Here is a 16,568-nt window from a genome sequence, read left to right as displayed (position 1 = left end):
GTGCGTAACAGATAGAAAGTTCCACTGTGACTTAACTAGAGCCCAAACTTTATTAATAGTGACTCCATCAGACATTTTGCCTCCCCCATGGCATACCTAACTAAGCTGGAGATCCCTAAGCACAGAAGGGCCTTCGCTCTGGCATGATATGACTTTCCCTCAGCTGTCCTTGAGGGTTGATGCAGGAAGACTCCCTTTTGGAGTGGCAATGCCCTTGTGACTCTAGATTCTTAGAAACAACAGAGCATGTATTGTGCCATAAGAAATAATGCTGAAGGGTTTCTCCACTCTTCCTCCCTGCCAGTCCTTGCTCTGACATTGCTTTCTTCTCGATAACTTCTGCATGGGAATTCATAGACCACAACTTGTACTAAAATCACTCAGAGGAGGCATCTTCAGAATAGTGACTCACAGAGAACTGCAGGATGGACAAGCAGTCTTTATACTTCTAGATCAAAAGCACTGTTTCTCAGGAATTCAGGACGTGCCAGTCTAGGAATGCTCATTGTTTACTTAATACCTTTGCATTCCACCACTGGTAACAAAACTAGGCAGCATTTTAAAAATACTAAGCAGCAATAACATTGTGGAGTCCTTGGTGTTCTCTGAGCTTGGTTGTTTTCCTGCAGACATTTTGTTACCCAACTAGGTAATGTCTAGTGCTACAAGAGAGTGGGGTAGTTCCTAGATTAGCCCGTTGACCCAAGGAAAAAAAACAACAGCCCCACCAACACTGACAGGGCGAGCTACTGTATATAAACAGAGAGCAAACCCCACCCCCTTCTAGCATTGAAGATGTTACCTAGCCAGGTAACGGAACGTCTGCAAGAAAACAACCAAACTCAGAGAACACCACAGTTCACCCCTGAGCTACATATATTCTCTTCTATTGGTAGCAATAACATTTTTTTTTTTAAAAAATGGCAATTAACAAGCAAGGATAAAGGTGTAGATGTAACAAATAAAAGAAGTAGTAAAGAAGCCGCTCAGTGGTTTTGGAGCACAGCGCAAATAAATAAATAAATAAATACTAATAATATTAATACTAATAAGAATAAACAGCAAGGCAGCATTTCAGCATTCCCTTGTAGGGTGCCCTGCAGCTCTCATTAACTCTTAGCTGTTGGTCCAAGCGCATCTAGAAAGCATTGGGTTGCGGAAATGAGCTTCTTCATTGCCAACATCTTCCTTTGACCAACTCACCTGTACATTCTGGGGTAGTCCCGGTCCAGGTCCCATTGACCGTACAATGCCTGCTGAGCACGCCTGTGGAATAATAGCCATCCCGACACTTGTATATGATGGAGCTGGAGAACACCAGGCCGTCGTTGAATATTACCCTTGCGTTGCTGGGTGTCCCGGGGTTTCCACAGGAGATCACTGCAACCCATGAGTAATGAATGAAGCCTCAGTCAAAAGAGTGCCACGGCAGCCTGGGCTGCAAAGCGTTTGCATTAACGTGCAGATATCAAGGCTGAGTTAGAGAAATCGGGTGGATCTGTACTCACTGTTGTGACTTGCAACAGTTATCCAAGATGTTGGGCAGAGAAAGATGACATCCTTAAGTCTACTTCCTTAACACTAAAGGCTGAAAATAGGACCCTAAGGCACAAAGCAAGGTCTCCACATCAAGTCACAGTGGGGGACACAGTGGAGATGAAGTGCTCTCCAACCATCCTTGAGCTGAGAGAAAATTCTACCAGCATGACATTCCCTGTGCCCACTGCCAATCCTCTTCTCCCTGCATAGCCTTTGTTTCAAGTCACTGCAGTCCCCTAACTTCCCTTCAAGGTAATGGGTTTATTGCCCTTGAACACTGTCAGAATTAAGGCGTGTGTTTGTGGGTGGGGGAAAGAAGACGACTTTAACTCTGGTACAACTAAAGGTGACTTAACTCTGACTCAAGTGAAGGCAACTTCATGAAGGACATTGCAGGGAAGAAAAAAAAAAGGTTGCTAGGACAGTTCTGTACCATGGCAAGTGGAGAAAGGTCCCATCGTGTATCTCCTTTTACCACTGACTTAGCTAACCCAACGTTGCATATTCCGAACTAGGGTTGTGTAAATCTTTTGAAAGAGTTATTCACAACATGCAAGAGCACTCACAAAGCACTTTTTCCCAAATAGTGAAGGTGGCCAGCATGGCCAATGATGAGGGATTCAGGGCATTATAGACCAATATTTCTGGAGGGCAGCACCATCCCTGGGATGAGGTGGCTGTTTTCAAAGGTTCCTGGGGTTTCCTTCTGTATATTTGCACCCTCACGTGTTGGGACTGGAAGTCCCGTAATGGGTAAGAATTCTGATTCCAGGATAACTGGAGGGTGCCGTGATGGAGAAGACTGAAAATCAACCCTGAATTATGAGGGTTGAACACATTTCTCGGGCTACAATCCTAAATACACTTATTGGGAAGCAAACTCATCATTTGGAGTGTGATGGGCATCTGAAGGGGGTTGAGCGATGGGACACGTTTAAAGTATCCAACTGTTTGGTTGAATGTGCACTTGAATGCATCCTGGAAAATAAACACATCAAATTCCAGGTTTTCTCATATATTTCATATCTCATATTGTGTTCTGTGTACTCTTCAACTGTTTCCTCTTCCCTTGAGTATGCTATAAAACGTTGTTAAATATTTGTATAAAAAATACAAGTTAGTATTTTGCATTGATGTGATTGTCTTCCATAAACTTAACACAGCTCTCTACGTTTTGCATCAGGATTCGATTCTGCAATATAGTCATCAGAGTTTTGGTGTGATCCCTTTCTATAAAGTCAGCATTCTCCTCCACAGAGGAAATGCAGGTCATCCCAATATCCTGATTTTACTGCCACAATGTGCAAATTTAAAACTCTCCCCCCTAGGAAAAAAAGAATTGCACAACATCTCCAGAACAGGTGGCTTTTCAAAGCCCCCCGGATCTGAAACAGATAACACCTTATGAAAGGAGCTGAGCATAATTTGCTGATATCTCCTCAATTAAATACTTGTTTTAAAAAGGCTGTTTGCCTTGGAGACTCATCTGCCTAAGATCCAACCTGTCATTCTGATCCCTCTTCTGAATTAATGGCCTGATGCTCCCTGCTGCATTTTCTCTGCCATTCAGTCAGTGGCCTGACAGTCCTCTCTATTAAGAGATTACAGTGTTTTTGGTGAAATCCAGCTTTGGAACGAGATGCAGTGGGATACCCCCAGTGTCTTTTCAAGTCTTTGCTTGTGAGGTGGCAATTCCACACCATTTTAACAGTCACTCACCGTTCGCTTGGAAGACAAAAGGGAAATGGTGGGGTGATGGTATGAATGAGGACAACATGCAAGGAATGGAATGGAATGGCCGTCCAGGACATAGGACCAACCTGCTGAAACAGAACACGGGGCATTTATTTAACAAACAAGGAAAGGTTCTGCCTGTCTTGGTATAGCCCTTCCGTGTCCCATTCAAGCGGTTTAGTTTTAAGCAAAAACTTATTTGCAAATGCAGTCAGAGGTGAGGAAGCATCGTGGCAAGCTGGCCGTGAAGAGGGAAGCACCATCTCTCGCAAACTATTTTTGCAAACTCTCAGGACATGCCTTTGTTCCTCGTCCCAGCCCTGTTTGGTGCCAGGAGGACGATGGAAAAAGCTTTCGCCTGGTTTCTGTTTGTGGGTTTGCTTGTTTTATGTTTTAATGCCAATTTCCATTCCAAATCTCACTGGAAATTAAAGCTAAACGAAGCCTGACTCTTCAGTCTGGTTAGGGGATCCTGGTTACAAGGCCGCTTATGTCGCATAAAATGGGACTGCTAACGCAGCAGAGCGCTAATGAAATGCGATTAATTAGCTTGCTTCATTCCGAACCATTTGTGGCCTTTGAAATATTGATTGGGGCTCTTTGAAAAATATTTTTTTTTCCCTCTGAATGTTTATGATTATAGGGTGGAGGGGAAAAAAAAGACTGAAAATTAACACTCCCTCTGGAGAATAAACACGGCTGCTTTGGCTGCCAAATGATCTAGGAGGGGCCGAAGCATATGCTTGCCGCGTCTCATTCTCAGAGGCACAGGAGGGCAACAGAAATGTGTGGACAGCTGGGGATTACACTGGGGAAACAGCATTCCTCTGAGTCCACCTAAAGCAGTGTTTCTCAACCTCAGCAACTTTAAGATGAGTGGACTTCAACTCGTAGAATTCCCCAGCCAGTTGCTGAGGTTGAGAAACACTGACCTAAAGGCTACACCTTGTACAACAATCCACAAGTCCCTCTGAAGCAGAGGGCTTAATCTCTAACTAAGCCTGAGAATTGAAACTCCAAGCAAGACACTTGAATCCCCAATAGTCAACCCAGGTAGCTTCTCCATATGTACCTTGTTTTTCAGGGTTCCTGTCTTCCTATGTTAGCTTTCCTTTCAGGGTAATTTGGTTTTGCTGCTGCTGTTTTGCTGTAATTTCAGTTTTAATCATTCTGGCTCCCCCCCCCCCCCAGTTGAACGTCGTATCCCCTCCTTCCTCTGTCTTGGTTAACAAAGCCTTGATTGGCTTTAAAAGGATATTCAGTATGATCCCTCTGGATGGATTCTCTTTTTTGCACAAGGGGAGTGGCATGCCTTCTTTTCGATGTGTTTTGTACTGTTCCTTGCTTTTAGGTGCTCTTCAAGTCCCCAAATCTGCTTAGATCATTGGTCTAGAAGACCAAAGAATGCAGCGTAATTGAAGTTTGAGCCTCATTTAGTTTTTGAATGGTAGGCTAGAGGGGCCACACTTCAAAATGTGAGTGGAGCCAGGACGAAAGGAAACAAAAGATAAAGAAATACTTAATTAAAATTCAGTTCACTTAATTTAATAATTTTCCCCATCTGCCACACTGACGGTTACAATTTGCTGCCAGTTTTGAAGGAAGGCTGGAGGCTTCATAAAGGGCTTCATGGAACAGCATGCAGCTTTGAGACCTCAGCTTCTCCACCTTGGAGCATACAAGGCGGAAATTGCTTCGAAGCAAATGCTGAAAAGTATGATGATGTAGTCTTTTGGGAGAAGAGAAGTAGATGCAATCCTGAAGCCTCCTCTGAACCCTCTTAAGATTGCCTTCTGCAGTAGAGAAAATACTATCTCATGACCAGGGATAGGCCAATCAACTTCAGGGCATGGGAAAGATAGATGACACCACTGGTTCTTCATCTCATGCAGAAAACTATCTTGGTTGCCCTTGTCATGATTTGTTATGTTCTCTTCCAAAAACATCATTCCATGTTTTAGCTTCAAACACCTTTCCTCCAAAAACTTCCCATCTCCTGGTCTTGGATACAAATCCTAGGGCCTACGATCCCCATTTCAGTTGTGAATTACTTTCTGCACCTAACATGAAACGATCTATCTCCACGCATGGCATTATATTTATAAACCTGTGATTAAAAAGTCCTGCCTGGGATCCATGTCCCCGGCTCCTTCTGAACTTGACAAATGATTTATCTTGGGATTGATATACACAACCCATCCCTGTTGCAGCAATAAAATAAAATAACAAATGAAGACTTTTGAAGTAGTGGGGGGGGGGGGGGGACTACCGGGCCAATAATAGGCTATGGCATCTTTCCAATCATTGGCTGCATCAGTTCAGAATATATTTCCAGTGTCCTTACAAAGCTTAGCTTTCTGACCAGCCAGGGAGAAGCACACACTCGCCTGGGTCTCTCTACGTGCTGTTTGCCTGTAGCCTTCCTGTGATTGATTTTAAACACAGAAGTAACAATAATCCCCAGAAAAGACTGCTGGAGCTTTATTACACCGGATTACCTGGTGTCCTTTTTCATTCTCTTCTCCTCATAAAAGCTCACTGAATATATATGTTTATTAGGCTTCTAAAAAGGATGTTAAATGTAACTTTATCTAGCATGAGATGGCTTCATGCAGTAGTTTCTTTAAGAAAAGAAAGATGTCACCATGACAACGGGCTTTTTCCCTGCCGATCATCCTTACATCAAAGTACGGTAAGGGAAGCTTGGAAAATTTAATGTTAGTCTTTGCTCCCAGCCCGTCACAAGCTTGGAGTCACAAGGGGTGGTGGACACTTAGACCAGCTTCAAAAGAGAGTTTTTAGTGGATGTTAGCCATGATCCCTAGTGGAACCTTCAGAGTAAAGGTAGAGGACTCTAGAGCAGTGTTTCTCAACCTCAGGAACTTTAAGATGGGTGGACTTCAACTCCCAGAATTCCCCCAGCCAGCATGCTGGCTGGGGGAATTCTGGGCATTGAAGTCCACCCATCTTAAAGTTCCTGAGGTTGAGAAACACTGCTCTAGAAATTAATTATTGGGCACGGGCAACTGATAGCTTATGTCTGGAATGAACAATAACAACCCATATTTGGGAGAAGTATTTTTGCCAGCCACCAAAGCAGGATGTGAGACCCTATGGTGTAGAAAAAAGGCAGTTTTTTCCTGTTATTGTTTGAAGTTCAGTCTTTCAAAAGGGTGAATACTCCCTCCAGCAACTTCTCAGATGGTGGCTTCTCTTGGGCAAGTGTTTCGAAATTCTCATTCCTCAAATTGGCTGAGAATGTGTAGAAAAAATACAGGAGAATTTCTCTGCCTGGTGCCAGTTTTTTGCTGCAAAGCTTTGGGAAGCAGAATCTCCAGAGGGTGCAAAAGAATCGCAAAGGGGGAAATGTGAAGGCTGTATGCAGCCATGCTCATTCTTACCTTTTAAGCTTGCTTGTGATCTTTCCAGAGGTTCAGGCCAACCAGAATGCTGAGTCAGGTGGTTGCCTGGTGTGATCTAGCAAACCTCTTCTAGGTTTAAGTAGGCGTGGCATAAAATATCTTAAATTTCTGGACAGTTCTGCTGTGCTGTACAGATTTGGCATTAGAAAACAACTGTGACTACACAAATCCAGTTTGGCCAGTGAAGGTGAAACGTGTAGCCTCTGACAAGGATCTAAAACTTGCTTGAAAACACTAAGACAGCCTTCCCCATTTTTTTGCCCTCCAGATGGAGTGTTTGTTAGTTCTTACAATGCCAGGCTGTGGATTACACATATTATACCCAACACTTCTGCAAAGTCCAGGCTGGTGAAGGTGAGGTGGCCCAGAGCGAGAAGTCTCTGAAAGTACCATAATCTCACTATAGGCTACCGCTACCACTAATTCACCAATATATGGAATTCACCAATATATGCTTCCAGCTTCTGTGCAAACTGCAAACATATTTATATTAAAGTTTAAAAAAAGAAAAAGAACATTATGCTTTTGTATTGTTCTTAAATGTTGTAAGCCACCCAGAGTCACTGTTGTGGCCACATAAACCCAATAAATAAACCAACCAACGTGTGAAACAATGGACATGTCTTGGTGAAGGGGAAAAGTGAACTGAAAGCATAAAACGCCCCAAACCATCTGACGTGCTCCGTATTGCTCCTCGCAGGCTGACCTCTTGACCACACCCACCTTCGCATTCTGGCTGAGTGCCGCTCCACGATCCGTTGGCCTGACACATTCTTTGCAGCGAGCCTCGGAGCGTGTAACCTGGCTCACAGCTAAACCAGACCGTGCTGTTCACGCTTAATTCGTTTTCACCATGCCGGATACCGTGAGAAGGGATTCCTGGGTCGCCACACAGCCCCTGGATGCTGCCTGCCGAAGGAAAGTGGAAGTCCTGTCATTGGAGCAAGCCATGCTATCCTCATCTCTCCTCTGCCCCTTGGCAGAGAGGGCCGTTCACCGGTAGCTCTGATGGAGGACCTGATAGAAACTGAAAGGAAATGGAGACAAGGAAACTGGCCCAGCAAAACCATTTGGGGATGGAGAAGAAAGGAAATGGGTTTCCAGATGTAAGAAGAATAGGGAGGAGCAGAGCAGAGCAGAGCAGGCAAGGTGTCAGCGTCAGGAGATGGGGCCCATCTGGGGCCTGGAAAGTAACCCAATAACCTTTGAAAATACAGAAGTGTTACACTGCTGGAAAGTGATTGCTCAGGCAGACATCTGTATATACTTCAGTGTAACTAAGTAATGTGTTTTGACAGTGTCTGTGTGTGCGTGTGTGTGTGCAATGTCTCTGTGTGTGTGTGTGTGCTTTCCCTTCTGTTGGGCCTGAATGCGTAGCTCTGCTACGAAGAGCGCCAAGTGGACTGTAGACACTCCACTCTGAGTCATGAGGCCAGGAGGGAGGATGGTGCAGAATGGAGCAGTTGGTGCAGTGATCTGCAGCCCAACTGCCTTTCCTTCAGGGATGCACAGGGGCATTTGGGGGGAACGTTTTCTCTGCAGCCCAAAGCCAGATTCCACCCATCTTTTTTTCCCATCTCACCATACCAAGTTTGGTCCTGTTCTGCTCAGGATTTGGAGAGTTATGCGAGAGACAGAGGTGGCCTTCTGAGATACGGTTCGGAGCCCCTTTACAAGTTTGCTCTCCAGCATTCCATTGGGTTGGAAAGACTACGAGAGACCAGAAGCTGAGGACTTTTCCTCACACTTCTAGATCCAAAACATCATTTCTCAGGAATTTGGGATGTGCCAACCCAGGGATGCTCATTGTTTGTTTAATACCTTTATTTAATACCAATGGTAACAAATCTAGGCAGCAGTTGAAAGCAGCAATAGCATTTATTGAAAATGTCAATTAAAAGCAAGGATAAAAGTGTAGATGTAACCAATAAAAGAAGTAGTAAGGAAGTAGTAGAGAAGCCACTAAGCGGTTTTGGAGCAGAGCAAATAATGCAAACCAACCAATAAATCAATAATACACAGAATAAAATAAGATAAAGAGCAAGACAGCAGTTCAGCATTCCCTAGAATGGGGCTCTGCAGCTCTCATAATGCTTAGCTGTAGGTCCAGGCACTTCTAGAAAGCATCAAGTTGTCAAAATGAACTTCCTTTGGCCAACACATCCGTACATTCTAGTGTACTCCTGGTCCAGGTTACATCCTATACTGAGTCCTACATTCGGACTGTGGACCTTTCTCCATCCCTGTTTCTGCGCTTTTGTGGAATGTATGTCACCACAGATACGTGATATCAGTAGTTCAAGCAACAAATCTCTCTATAAAAAAAATCTCTCGAGTAACCCTTGGTACCATCCCAAGCAGATGTACAGAGCAACAACTATCCCTGTTTACATATTTTTCATTTGGTTTGGTTTGCCAATTCTGGTCTGTTTCAAACTGGAAATTACAGGGTGCTTCAAAGCCACCTGTTACCTTTGTGGAAACAGAGCTGTGGGCTTTGTTGGGAAGCCAGTGGAGAAAGCAGTGCTCCAGTGAGCCAGTAAGTCATTTCCTCTGCTGTTCAGAGGGGAGTGTGGTGACAAGGAGGCCATCTTGAAGGGGCGATTTGACAGCTGGAATGGTGCCTGCTCCTTTTCTTATGTGGTGGCCATCTGTTCTTGCCTCTTTCCACCAACCAGTTTTTTTAAACATGCAGCTCTCCAAATCAGGCCTGGTGCATTGCTCGTGCGGGAGACACAATGATTTTTTTCCCCCATCTCAATTCCTTTTAATTGGACATGTAGGGGATTGAGTTATACATCTTCCCCACGTAAAGCATTACCAATGGGGCACCTATTTTCCTCCAAAGCAACTTTGCAGATCATTTTTCTGACTGAATATCTAGTGACACCTTTTTTTTTTTAAAATACCCTTTTATGAAAAGATTTTTCTTGTAAACAAAGAAGGAGGTGCACCTCCAAGTCTTTAATGTACGAGTGCTGGCATGAAGAAGTGATGCAAAATTAACTAGATCTCAAACCCTGCTGTGAAACTTTCCACAGCCCACATCACATGCAGAATAATTTACTTATTTAACAGTAGAAAACCTTCCGATTTCAAGATCTTTAATTGCAGCCCAAAGTGAACTGAGCAGCTGGCAAATCCAGTGTTTCACTGACTGAGACTCATTTTGATCACCAAAGAACTCAGGCAAAAGACAGAGATGGGACAGATGCTTCCAAGGGTCATGTCAGGGTAGAGAAGACACAGCCAGAATTGGGCTTGTCTTAGGTTCTTAGGTACACCTATACCTGAATTTAGATACTTTTAGAAGGGATTCAGCACACCAGACTGTCCACAGCTGTTGCCTGTCACAGCTGCACAGGGGGGCCCAGTTTGGGGAGAGAAGCACTATTCTCTAAGATAAAATGTCATTGAATATTAACTATGAGAGGAAGGAAAAAATGGGAGTTGCAAGAGAACACACAGAGTTCTTGCCTCTTTTGTAAGCATGCAGCTTTTCCGGCCTGGTGCATTGCTTGTGTGGGAGACTCAATGATTTTTTATGATATTCTCACAATGATATTCCCTTCAGACATACCCATATTTTTTTTTCAAGCAGCTTCAGGAAAACAGTGGACTAGATATTGAGCCAGATAACCCCTTGACCTGATCCTAAATCTGGCCTTGACTGAAAATGTTATGAATCCTAGTCCACATTGTTCCAGGATGATAACTCCACACTTAAAGGCTGTGTCATGTATCAAATACGAGAGCCTAACAAGAGCCCTTTTGGAGCTGATGAAGGGACCTTCCTTGTTGTTTGATTCACGTTTTGGGGAAATCCACATGGTGAACACAATAACTTTTGAAGGAGAAATGTCCTTCTAAACTAGTCTTCCCCAGCTCGCAAACCCAACTGCTAATGTGGCTATGCTGGCTGAGGATTAACAGAGCTGACATCTGACTCATCTGAAAAGCATAAGATGGCCAAAGACTCCACTTAAAAAAATGTAACGGACAGAAGTCAGCAAAGTTCTACCCTAAGCTGTTTTCTCCTATGCTATGTAGGGTGCTTTACTTATACTGAAAATATATGTGCTGCACAAATTATGAATCAGTCCTATAGTGAAGTCTTCTGCCCTCTTATTTGTAAAACTGCCTGCCTGAAACTTTTAATTAATTAAGAAATGGGCTTTGGCTGTTAGCTTGTTCCTGAATGGGTTGCTAAATATCTGGAAAGTTGAGATTTATAACTGTGCCTGGTATGAAATCTGATAGAAGTCACACAGAAAAAACACAACCTCTTGAAGGTGTCCCCAACAGCTACCAGAAATGGACCATGCCTACTGCAAATCATATTTTCTTCCAAATCCAGATTGTTGCACGGCTTTACCAAGCAATGCTATTTTAGGAGATGAGAATAAATCAATCCATATGGCCCCCTTTGGTACCCACCTCTTTTGCTGCTCGGTTTTCTTACCTGAGCAATGAGGTAGAGAGCCACTCCAACGCCCATCAAGCTGACACATGCGGGTGGAATTGCCAATCAAGCTCCTGCCTTCTTGGCAGCTGTAGCGCACCACTGCACCTACGGTGTGGACATCACCCAAGATCTGGGCATAAGGTGGGGATCCAGGATGGCCACAGGAGACCACTGAAACAAGGGAACAAGAAGTTTTCAGTTCAACCTATAAAGGGGTGCACTCTATCATCCATCCATCCATCCATCCATCCATCCATCCATCCATCCATCTATCCATCTATCCATCTATCCATCTATCCATCTATCCATCCATCCATCCATCCATCCATCCATCCATCCATCCATCCATCCATCCATCCATCCATCCATCTATCTATCTATCTATCTATCTATCTATCTATCTATCTATCTATCTATCTATCTATATCTACCTACCTACCTACCTACCTCTATCATCTATCTATCTATCTATCTATCTATCTATCTATCTATCTATCTATCTATCTATCTATCTATCTATCATCTAATTTTTATATTGCTACAATTGTACTGTTTGTGGCCTTTGACTGATGTGTCAAAGGCAACATTCTAAAAAGAGGGAAGGGGGTGCATGGCAAAGAAGCAGGTGAGACAGAAATGAACTTTGATTTCATGCCATTAATTAATTAGAGCAATTAGATTATTCCTTTTTTTTTTTAAAGAAAACTATTGTGTTCTAGTAAAAAATACACTTTGGGGGCAATTTTCAAATTTCTGGGGTATATATCAGTTTTAATGGAGGCTACAGACAGGGGTCCCCACTTTAATCTTTCAGCACATGCATACGAGAGGAAAAAAGGACACGCTTAACAGCAAAAGGAGTTTGGAAACAGAGCCAAGAACTCTTCACTTGCCCAACAGGATCCTTCCAATTCAGTTTAATTTGTTCTAAACTGAAACAAATCTGTGCAATCTCCACATAAGAGATTTCACATTGTAACCAGATGAGTGCTGAATTTATTTATAAAAACAGATGGAGCTGTGCTAGTTGAGTCCCAGGCATTTGAACACCTTGTGGATCAAAAGCATACGTTGGTGGGTCCACTCTGCTGACACCTGTAATTGGATCCACACATTGTGCCAAGTCATACTTTGTTTAACCATAGTTTTTGGGCTAACCATAATGTCCAGATTTTTTTAAAAAAATGACATAGCCAAGGTAGGGCCACAGTTTTGTGGTCGGGGGCACATTTGACAGAGAGGTGAGAGTTGCAGTGGACAGGACAAGAGTGCGAAATGAGTACTGACCACTTCATACATGTGACCAAGATTTGGCAGGCTGATTCTTTAGGCTAGCAAGTAGGCCAATGGTTAATAACAAAAGTCTATCCATTCGGGTTGCGTGGTGCTTTGGGTTTGATTCCAAAAAGTTGCTTTAGAATGTGTGGGAGTGCGATCATAGCACCTGTTTGCAACACTTTCAATTGACTGCATCTTTTCTTGGATCACTTGGCTTCCCTCTACAATTGTGCTATGAACCTGGATAAATATCAACTGTTTTGAAGAGTTGCAAACAGCCCCCACCCCCATGCTTGTCAGAATATCTTTTGGAAATCAAATCTGAAGCAATCCACAGCTCTACTATTTCTTTGAAACAGTGAACAGATGATCAGATTCTCTGATTTATTCCCCCTGATTATATGCACTTATCTGTGCTCTATGCTGTATTTCTAGCTGGCTGTTATGGGCAACAATTGTCTGAGATGGGTCAGAAGTCTAAGTTCCTTGAAAAACAAATGTTTCTCCACCTGCTTCCACAAAGACCAGTACCTGATCTGAAGGTTTTTGTTTTTCCTTAACCAAATCTTAGCTTTCACCACCCCGATCCCTTTTCACAATGTCTAAAAAATGATAAAAGCAGTTATTCTTGGTCACTTGCAAACTTCCAGAGTGTCATTCTGTCAGTATGACTGGGGGGACAGATTTCACATAAACCAGGAGAGGACGATCTGAGGGCTTTCTGCCTAAAGGCATAGTTGAGTTCCTTCACCATCAGAAGGCTCAAATGTGCATCCTGTAAGCATAGAATGCGCTAGGAGTGGACTAAGAAACTTGGCTACTTCTCAGTTTTTAAACCCTTAGTTCGCTGCAGATCTTTGCCTCCTATCTTTTGATACATCCAGACTGAAATCTGGCTCTAAGTATGCTTCTGGCCTCATTCGCTTACTCTACTTCCTTGTTCTCCTGGAAGTCTTCATCTGGGGACAAGGCAAAGCTTCCCTCTCTGTTCCAATCATTTATTGTTTCCTGCAGTAACTCCTTTCTAAAATCAATCAAGTAGTATCATTTCATACTACTCAGCAGAAACTTCCAAATTCACTTCAGTATATGGTGTAAGACCTACGTTTGGGCAAATGCTGACCCAGGGGTATAAGCAGGGATAAGTCCAAAAAATCATGATGGCAGTCTCCACCATATAAATGAAGCTGTGCCCCTTTTTTACACGTGTCCCACCCATGATGCATGTGAAAGAGGGGCAGGACTTTGACTATGGTCATGACCATCGTTTTCATTTTTATGACTCATCCATGTAGACTTCCTGTGGTGGCCTCTAGGCTGCTTTCATTGTCTTTTAAGCCTAACTTAGAACTGTGCTAACTGTCCTAACGGTGATACGTTAGGAACCAAAACTTCCAGAACATGGCCACACAGCCCGGAAGACCCACGTCAGCCATCGTATTCCGGCCATGAAAGCCTTCGACAATACACTAACTTAGAAACTTTTCTGCAGGAGATCAGTTGAGATCTCTTGTGAGAGCGATTTGTCCTTTTGACGCAGCATTCTTCCCATGGGAGTATACTGAAAAGAAAAAACAAAACTGGACATTGTCACTGCTTTCAGATCTTTTGAACTCTGCTGACTGTGTGGTGGGATATTTATTCATTCCAGGCACCCAAAAGGCCATGCTTGTCTGTCTAAATGCCATAGTTTGGTTAACAATGGAGTCCAGGAGGTTCTTCAGATCTCAGGTGGATGTAACTTTGATGGTGTTCAGTAGTTCAGTCACCTCTGACTCTTTGTGACTTGGTGGCATCGTTTTAGCAGGATTGTCTGTCCATAACTGCTCCTTTGAGTCTTGTAAGCTCATGGCAGTGTCATCAGTGCTATCATCTAGCCAACTCGTCTCCTGTTGTCATTTTTTTTTACTATCTTCTATTTTTCCAAGCTATTTTTCCAAGCTTTGTGTTCCTGTACACTGCAAAGCACTTCTTTCAAACACTTTGCACAAGCCTAACATTGACTCTACATTTAGCTAAGTGAAGTATTCCAGCTAAACTCTTGTATTTCTCAAACTGTATTGCTTTTTTTTTTTTTTGGTCCAAGTTTGATTTCTATTTTTTCTAGATATTTCACTTGAGATAAGTTCAGTGCCAAAGATGGCAACTATTTAATTTTACTTGTACAGGAATTTTGTCACTCCTAATTGCAGCAAAATGGGCTTCATGTATCAATTTTCCATGGTGGCAAGATGAGATGCCAATAATATAGTGAAAACAAACTGTGCTAAAGAAATTAAATTAAAAAGACATTTGCTTCTTCAATTGCTTTAAGAGGAGGAAAGAGTGGAGGAACACTTAAGCTAAACTACCTTGTCCTTAAAATGTGCAAAACTTGTGTCTTCCCCTGAGCTGTAACATTTGTCTGGAAGTCATTAGTCATATTAATTAGCAAACGGTTGGTGTGACCAGTATCTATCTTGGAAAACCTCTTCTATCTAGAATTATTCCCTTCTATCTTGAATTGTTCCCTAAACCTCTGAAGGATGCTTGAAGAATTCAATCTTTGCTAATTCTGTTAAGAACTGACTTGAGACAGACTGTTTGATGAATATATAAACTGGATTTTAGTTCCATGGATTTTTTTTATTATTATTTAAGTGCAGATGAATGTACTTATTTAAATGAGATGGAATTATGGATTAAAAACATTGGAAAGAGATAAAGATGAGAAATACAGAGATTCATCTCATCCTAAATTCTACTTTTTTTTTTTTGGTCAGCACCTTCAGGGTTTTAATGCATTTATTGGCCCCGCTGATGTAATTTTAGAGGTGGCATTCATTTCCATTCTTTTCTTCCTTGCTTTCCATGGAGGTATAACTATACTTGATTTCTGTTTTAGCTGGCACAAGAAGGGGGTTAGGGAGCCCTGATCCGTCTCCTCCCAGTCTTGCATTTACTGCATCAACATAATCTCGTGCTGCTTTCTTTGGGAGTTCATAAGGGTATATATGAGGGTCCTTCCAAAATTTATCCCCACAACCACCACTCTGGTGGAGGGAGGAAGGATGATACAGTGTGAGTCATTCAGTGAGATCAAGTAGGGACTTAAAAATGGGTCCCCGGGTACTTCAAAAATACTTTCTGAACTCTTTGAAACTAAGCAAGGTAGGAGCTACAGGAATCAAGAATGTCGCTGAACTGTAAGTCCCAGCATTTCTCATCGTTGGCAAAGCTTCCTAGGGATTCTGAGAGTGCTTTCGCAACATTGGAAGTGGTACAGTTGGCACGCCTGCCTTAGGGAATTATGATGTTCCCCGAGCCCAGGCAAAAAGAGAGAAGGTGGATTGAAGCCTAATAGACAGAGGCTGCTAATTGTTTGTCTTCTCCCTTGTTTATTACCTCTGTCTTTATTATCTCTAGTGGCTAATGGCTCCCATTTCTCCCTCTCAGAGAGAATATTAATGATGTTGATAGTGGCAAAGTGGCCCAGCTAAAGCTGTAACATGATGGAAGCTACATGTCTCTCGGATGAAGTAGGAAAATAAAGGATTCCTGCCAAAAAGGGGGGAGTCCCACTAAGATACGGGCAGGCTCTGGACTCAAACAAGCAAACCAACAATGAGGAATAACAGACAGCCAAAATGATTGCTTTGCTATGATTCCTACTGCATCCCCCTCAGTTTTTGTGCCTCCTTTCTGATTATCATTGTACTTTTTTTTTTGGTTTTTTGTTTTTTGCTGTAAAGGGGATATTTTATTCCGGTTGATTGGTCCCTGTTTTCACTACATCCATGCAACACTTGTTATTTTAAACCTGAACAGCTATTTTCCCATGACAGGCTTACCCAGGGTTTTAATTTTTTTAAACTGCTGAATATATCTATTCTGAACCCAATGGCTGGTTTGCATGATCCCCCAAACATCTTAACTACACAGGTTGATTTACCCCCACACACAGAGTTAAAAAGTTCATGGTTCAGTGGATCATGTGTCACTGTGTTGAGAACAGAGACATGTAATGGAGAAAGTTGATGCAAAGTAAAACTTCCCACAGGAGGTTACCATCTCCATAAATACATCATTTGAATTTCCTATTAAGATTCAGGTGGATTGGCATAAGACGTGAAGTTTCTCTTTTCCGTTTT

At 42.7% G+C, this 16,568-nt stretch overlaps 1 protein-coding gene across 1 annotated transcript in view; it reads right to left on the bottom strand.

Moving 5' to 3' along the window:
* The window catches only part of CSMD2 (CUB and Sushi multiple domains 2), a 611,879-nt gene that overhangs the window by 21,314 nt on the left and 573,997 nt on the right, over positions 1–16,568 (bottom strand). Inside the window, exons 56-58 of the mRNA XM_088153370.1 lie at positions 11,158–11,331; positions 7,419–7,604; positions 1,204–1,380 (exon numbers count right to left, since the gene is read on the bottom strand). Of these exons, the coding sequence (XP_088009496.1) occupies positions 1,204–1,380; positions 7,419–7,604; positions 11,158–11,331 (537 nt within the window). The remainder of the gene's footprint in view (positions 1–1,203; positions 1,381–7,418; positions 7,605–11,157; positions 11,332–16,568) is intronic.

The sequence above is a fragment of the Python bivittatus genome, unplaced genomic scaffold (assembly GCF_059951505.1).
Source record: "Python bivittatus isolate LINGU-HERP-01145 unplaced genomic scaffold, Pbiv_v1 ctg000040_np1212, whole genome shotgun sequence".
NCBI lineage: Eukaryota > Metazoa > Chordata > Lepidosauria > Squamata > Pythonidae > Python > Python bivittatus.
The sequence above is the reverse complement of the archived record's forward strand: the minus strand, read 5'-3'. Positions and strand labels throughout refer to the sequence as shown.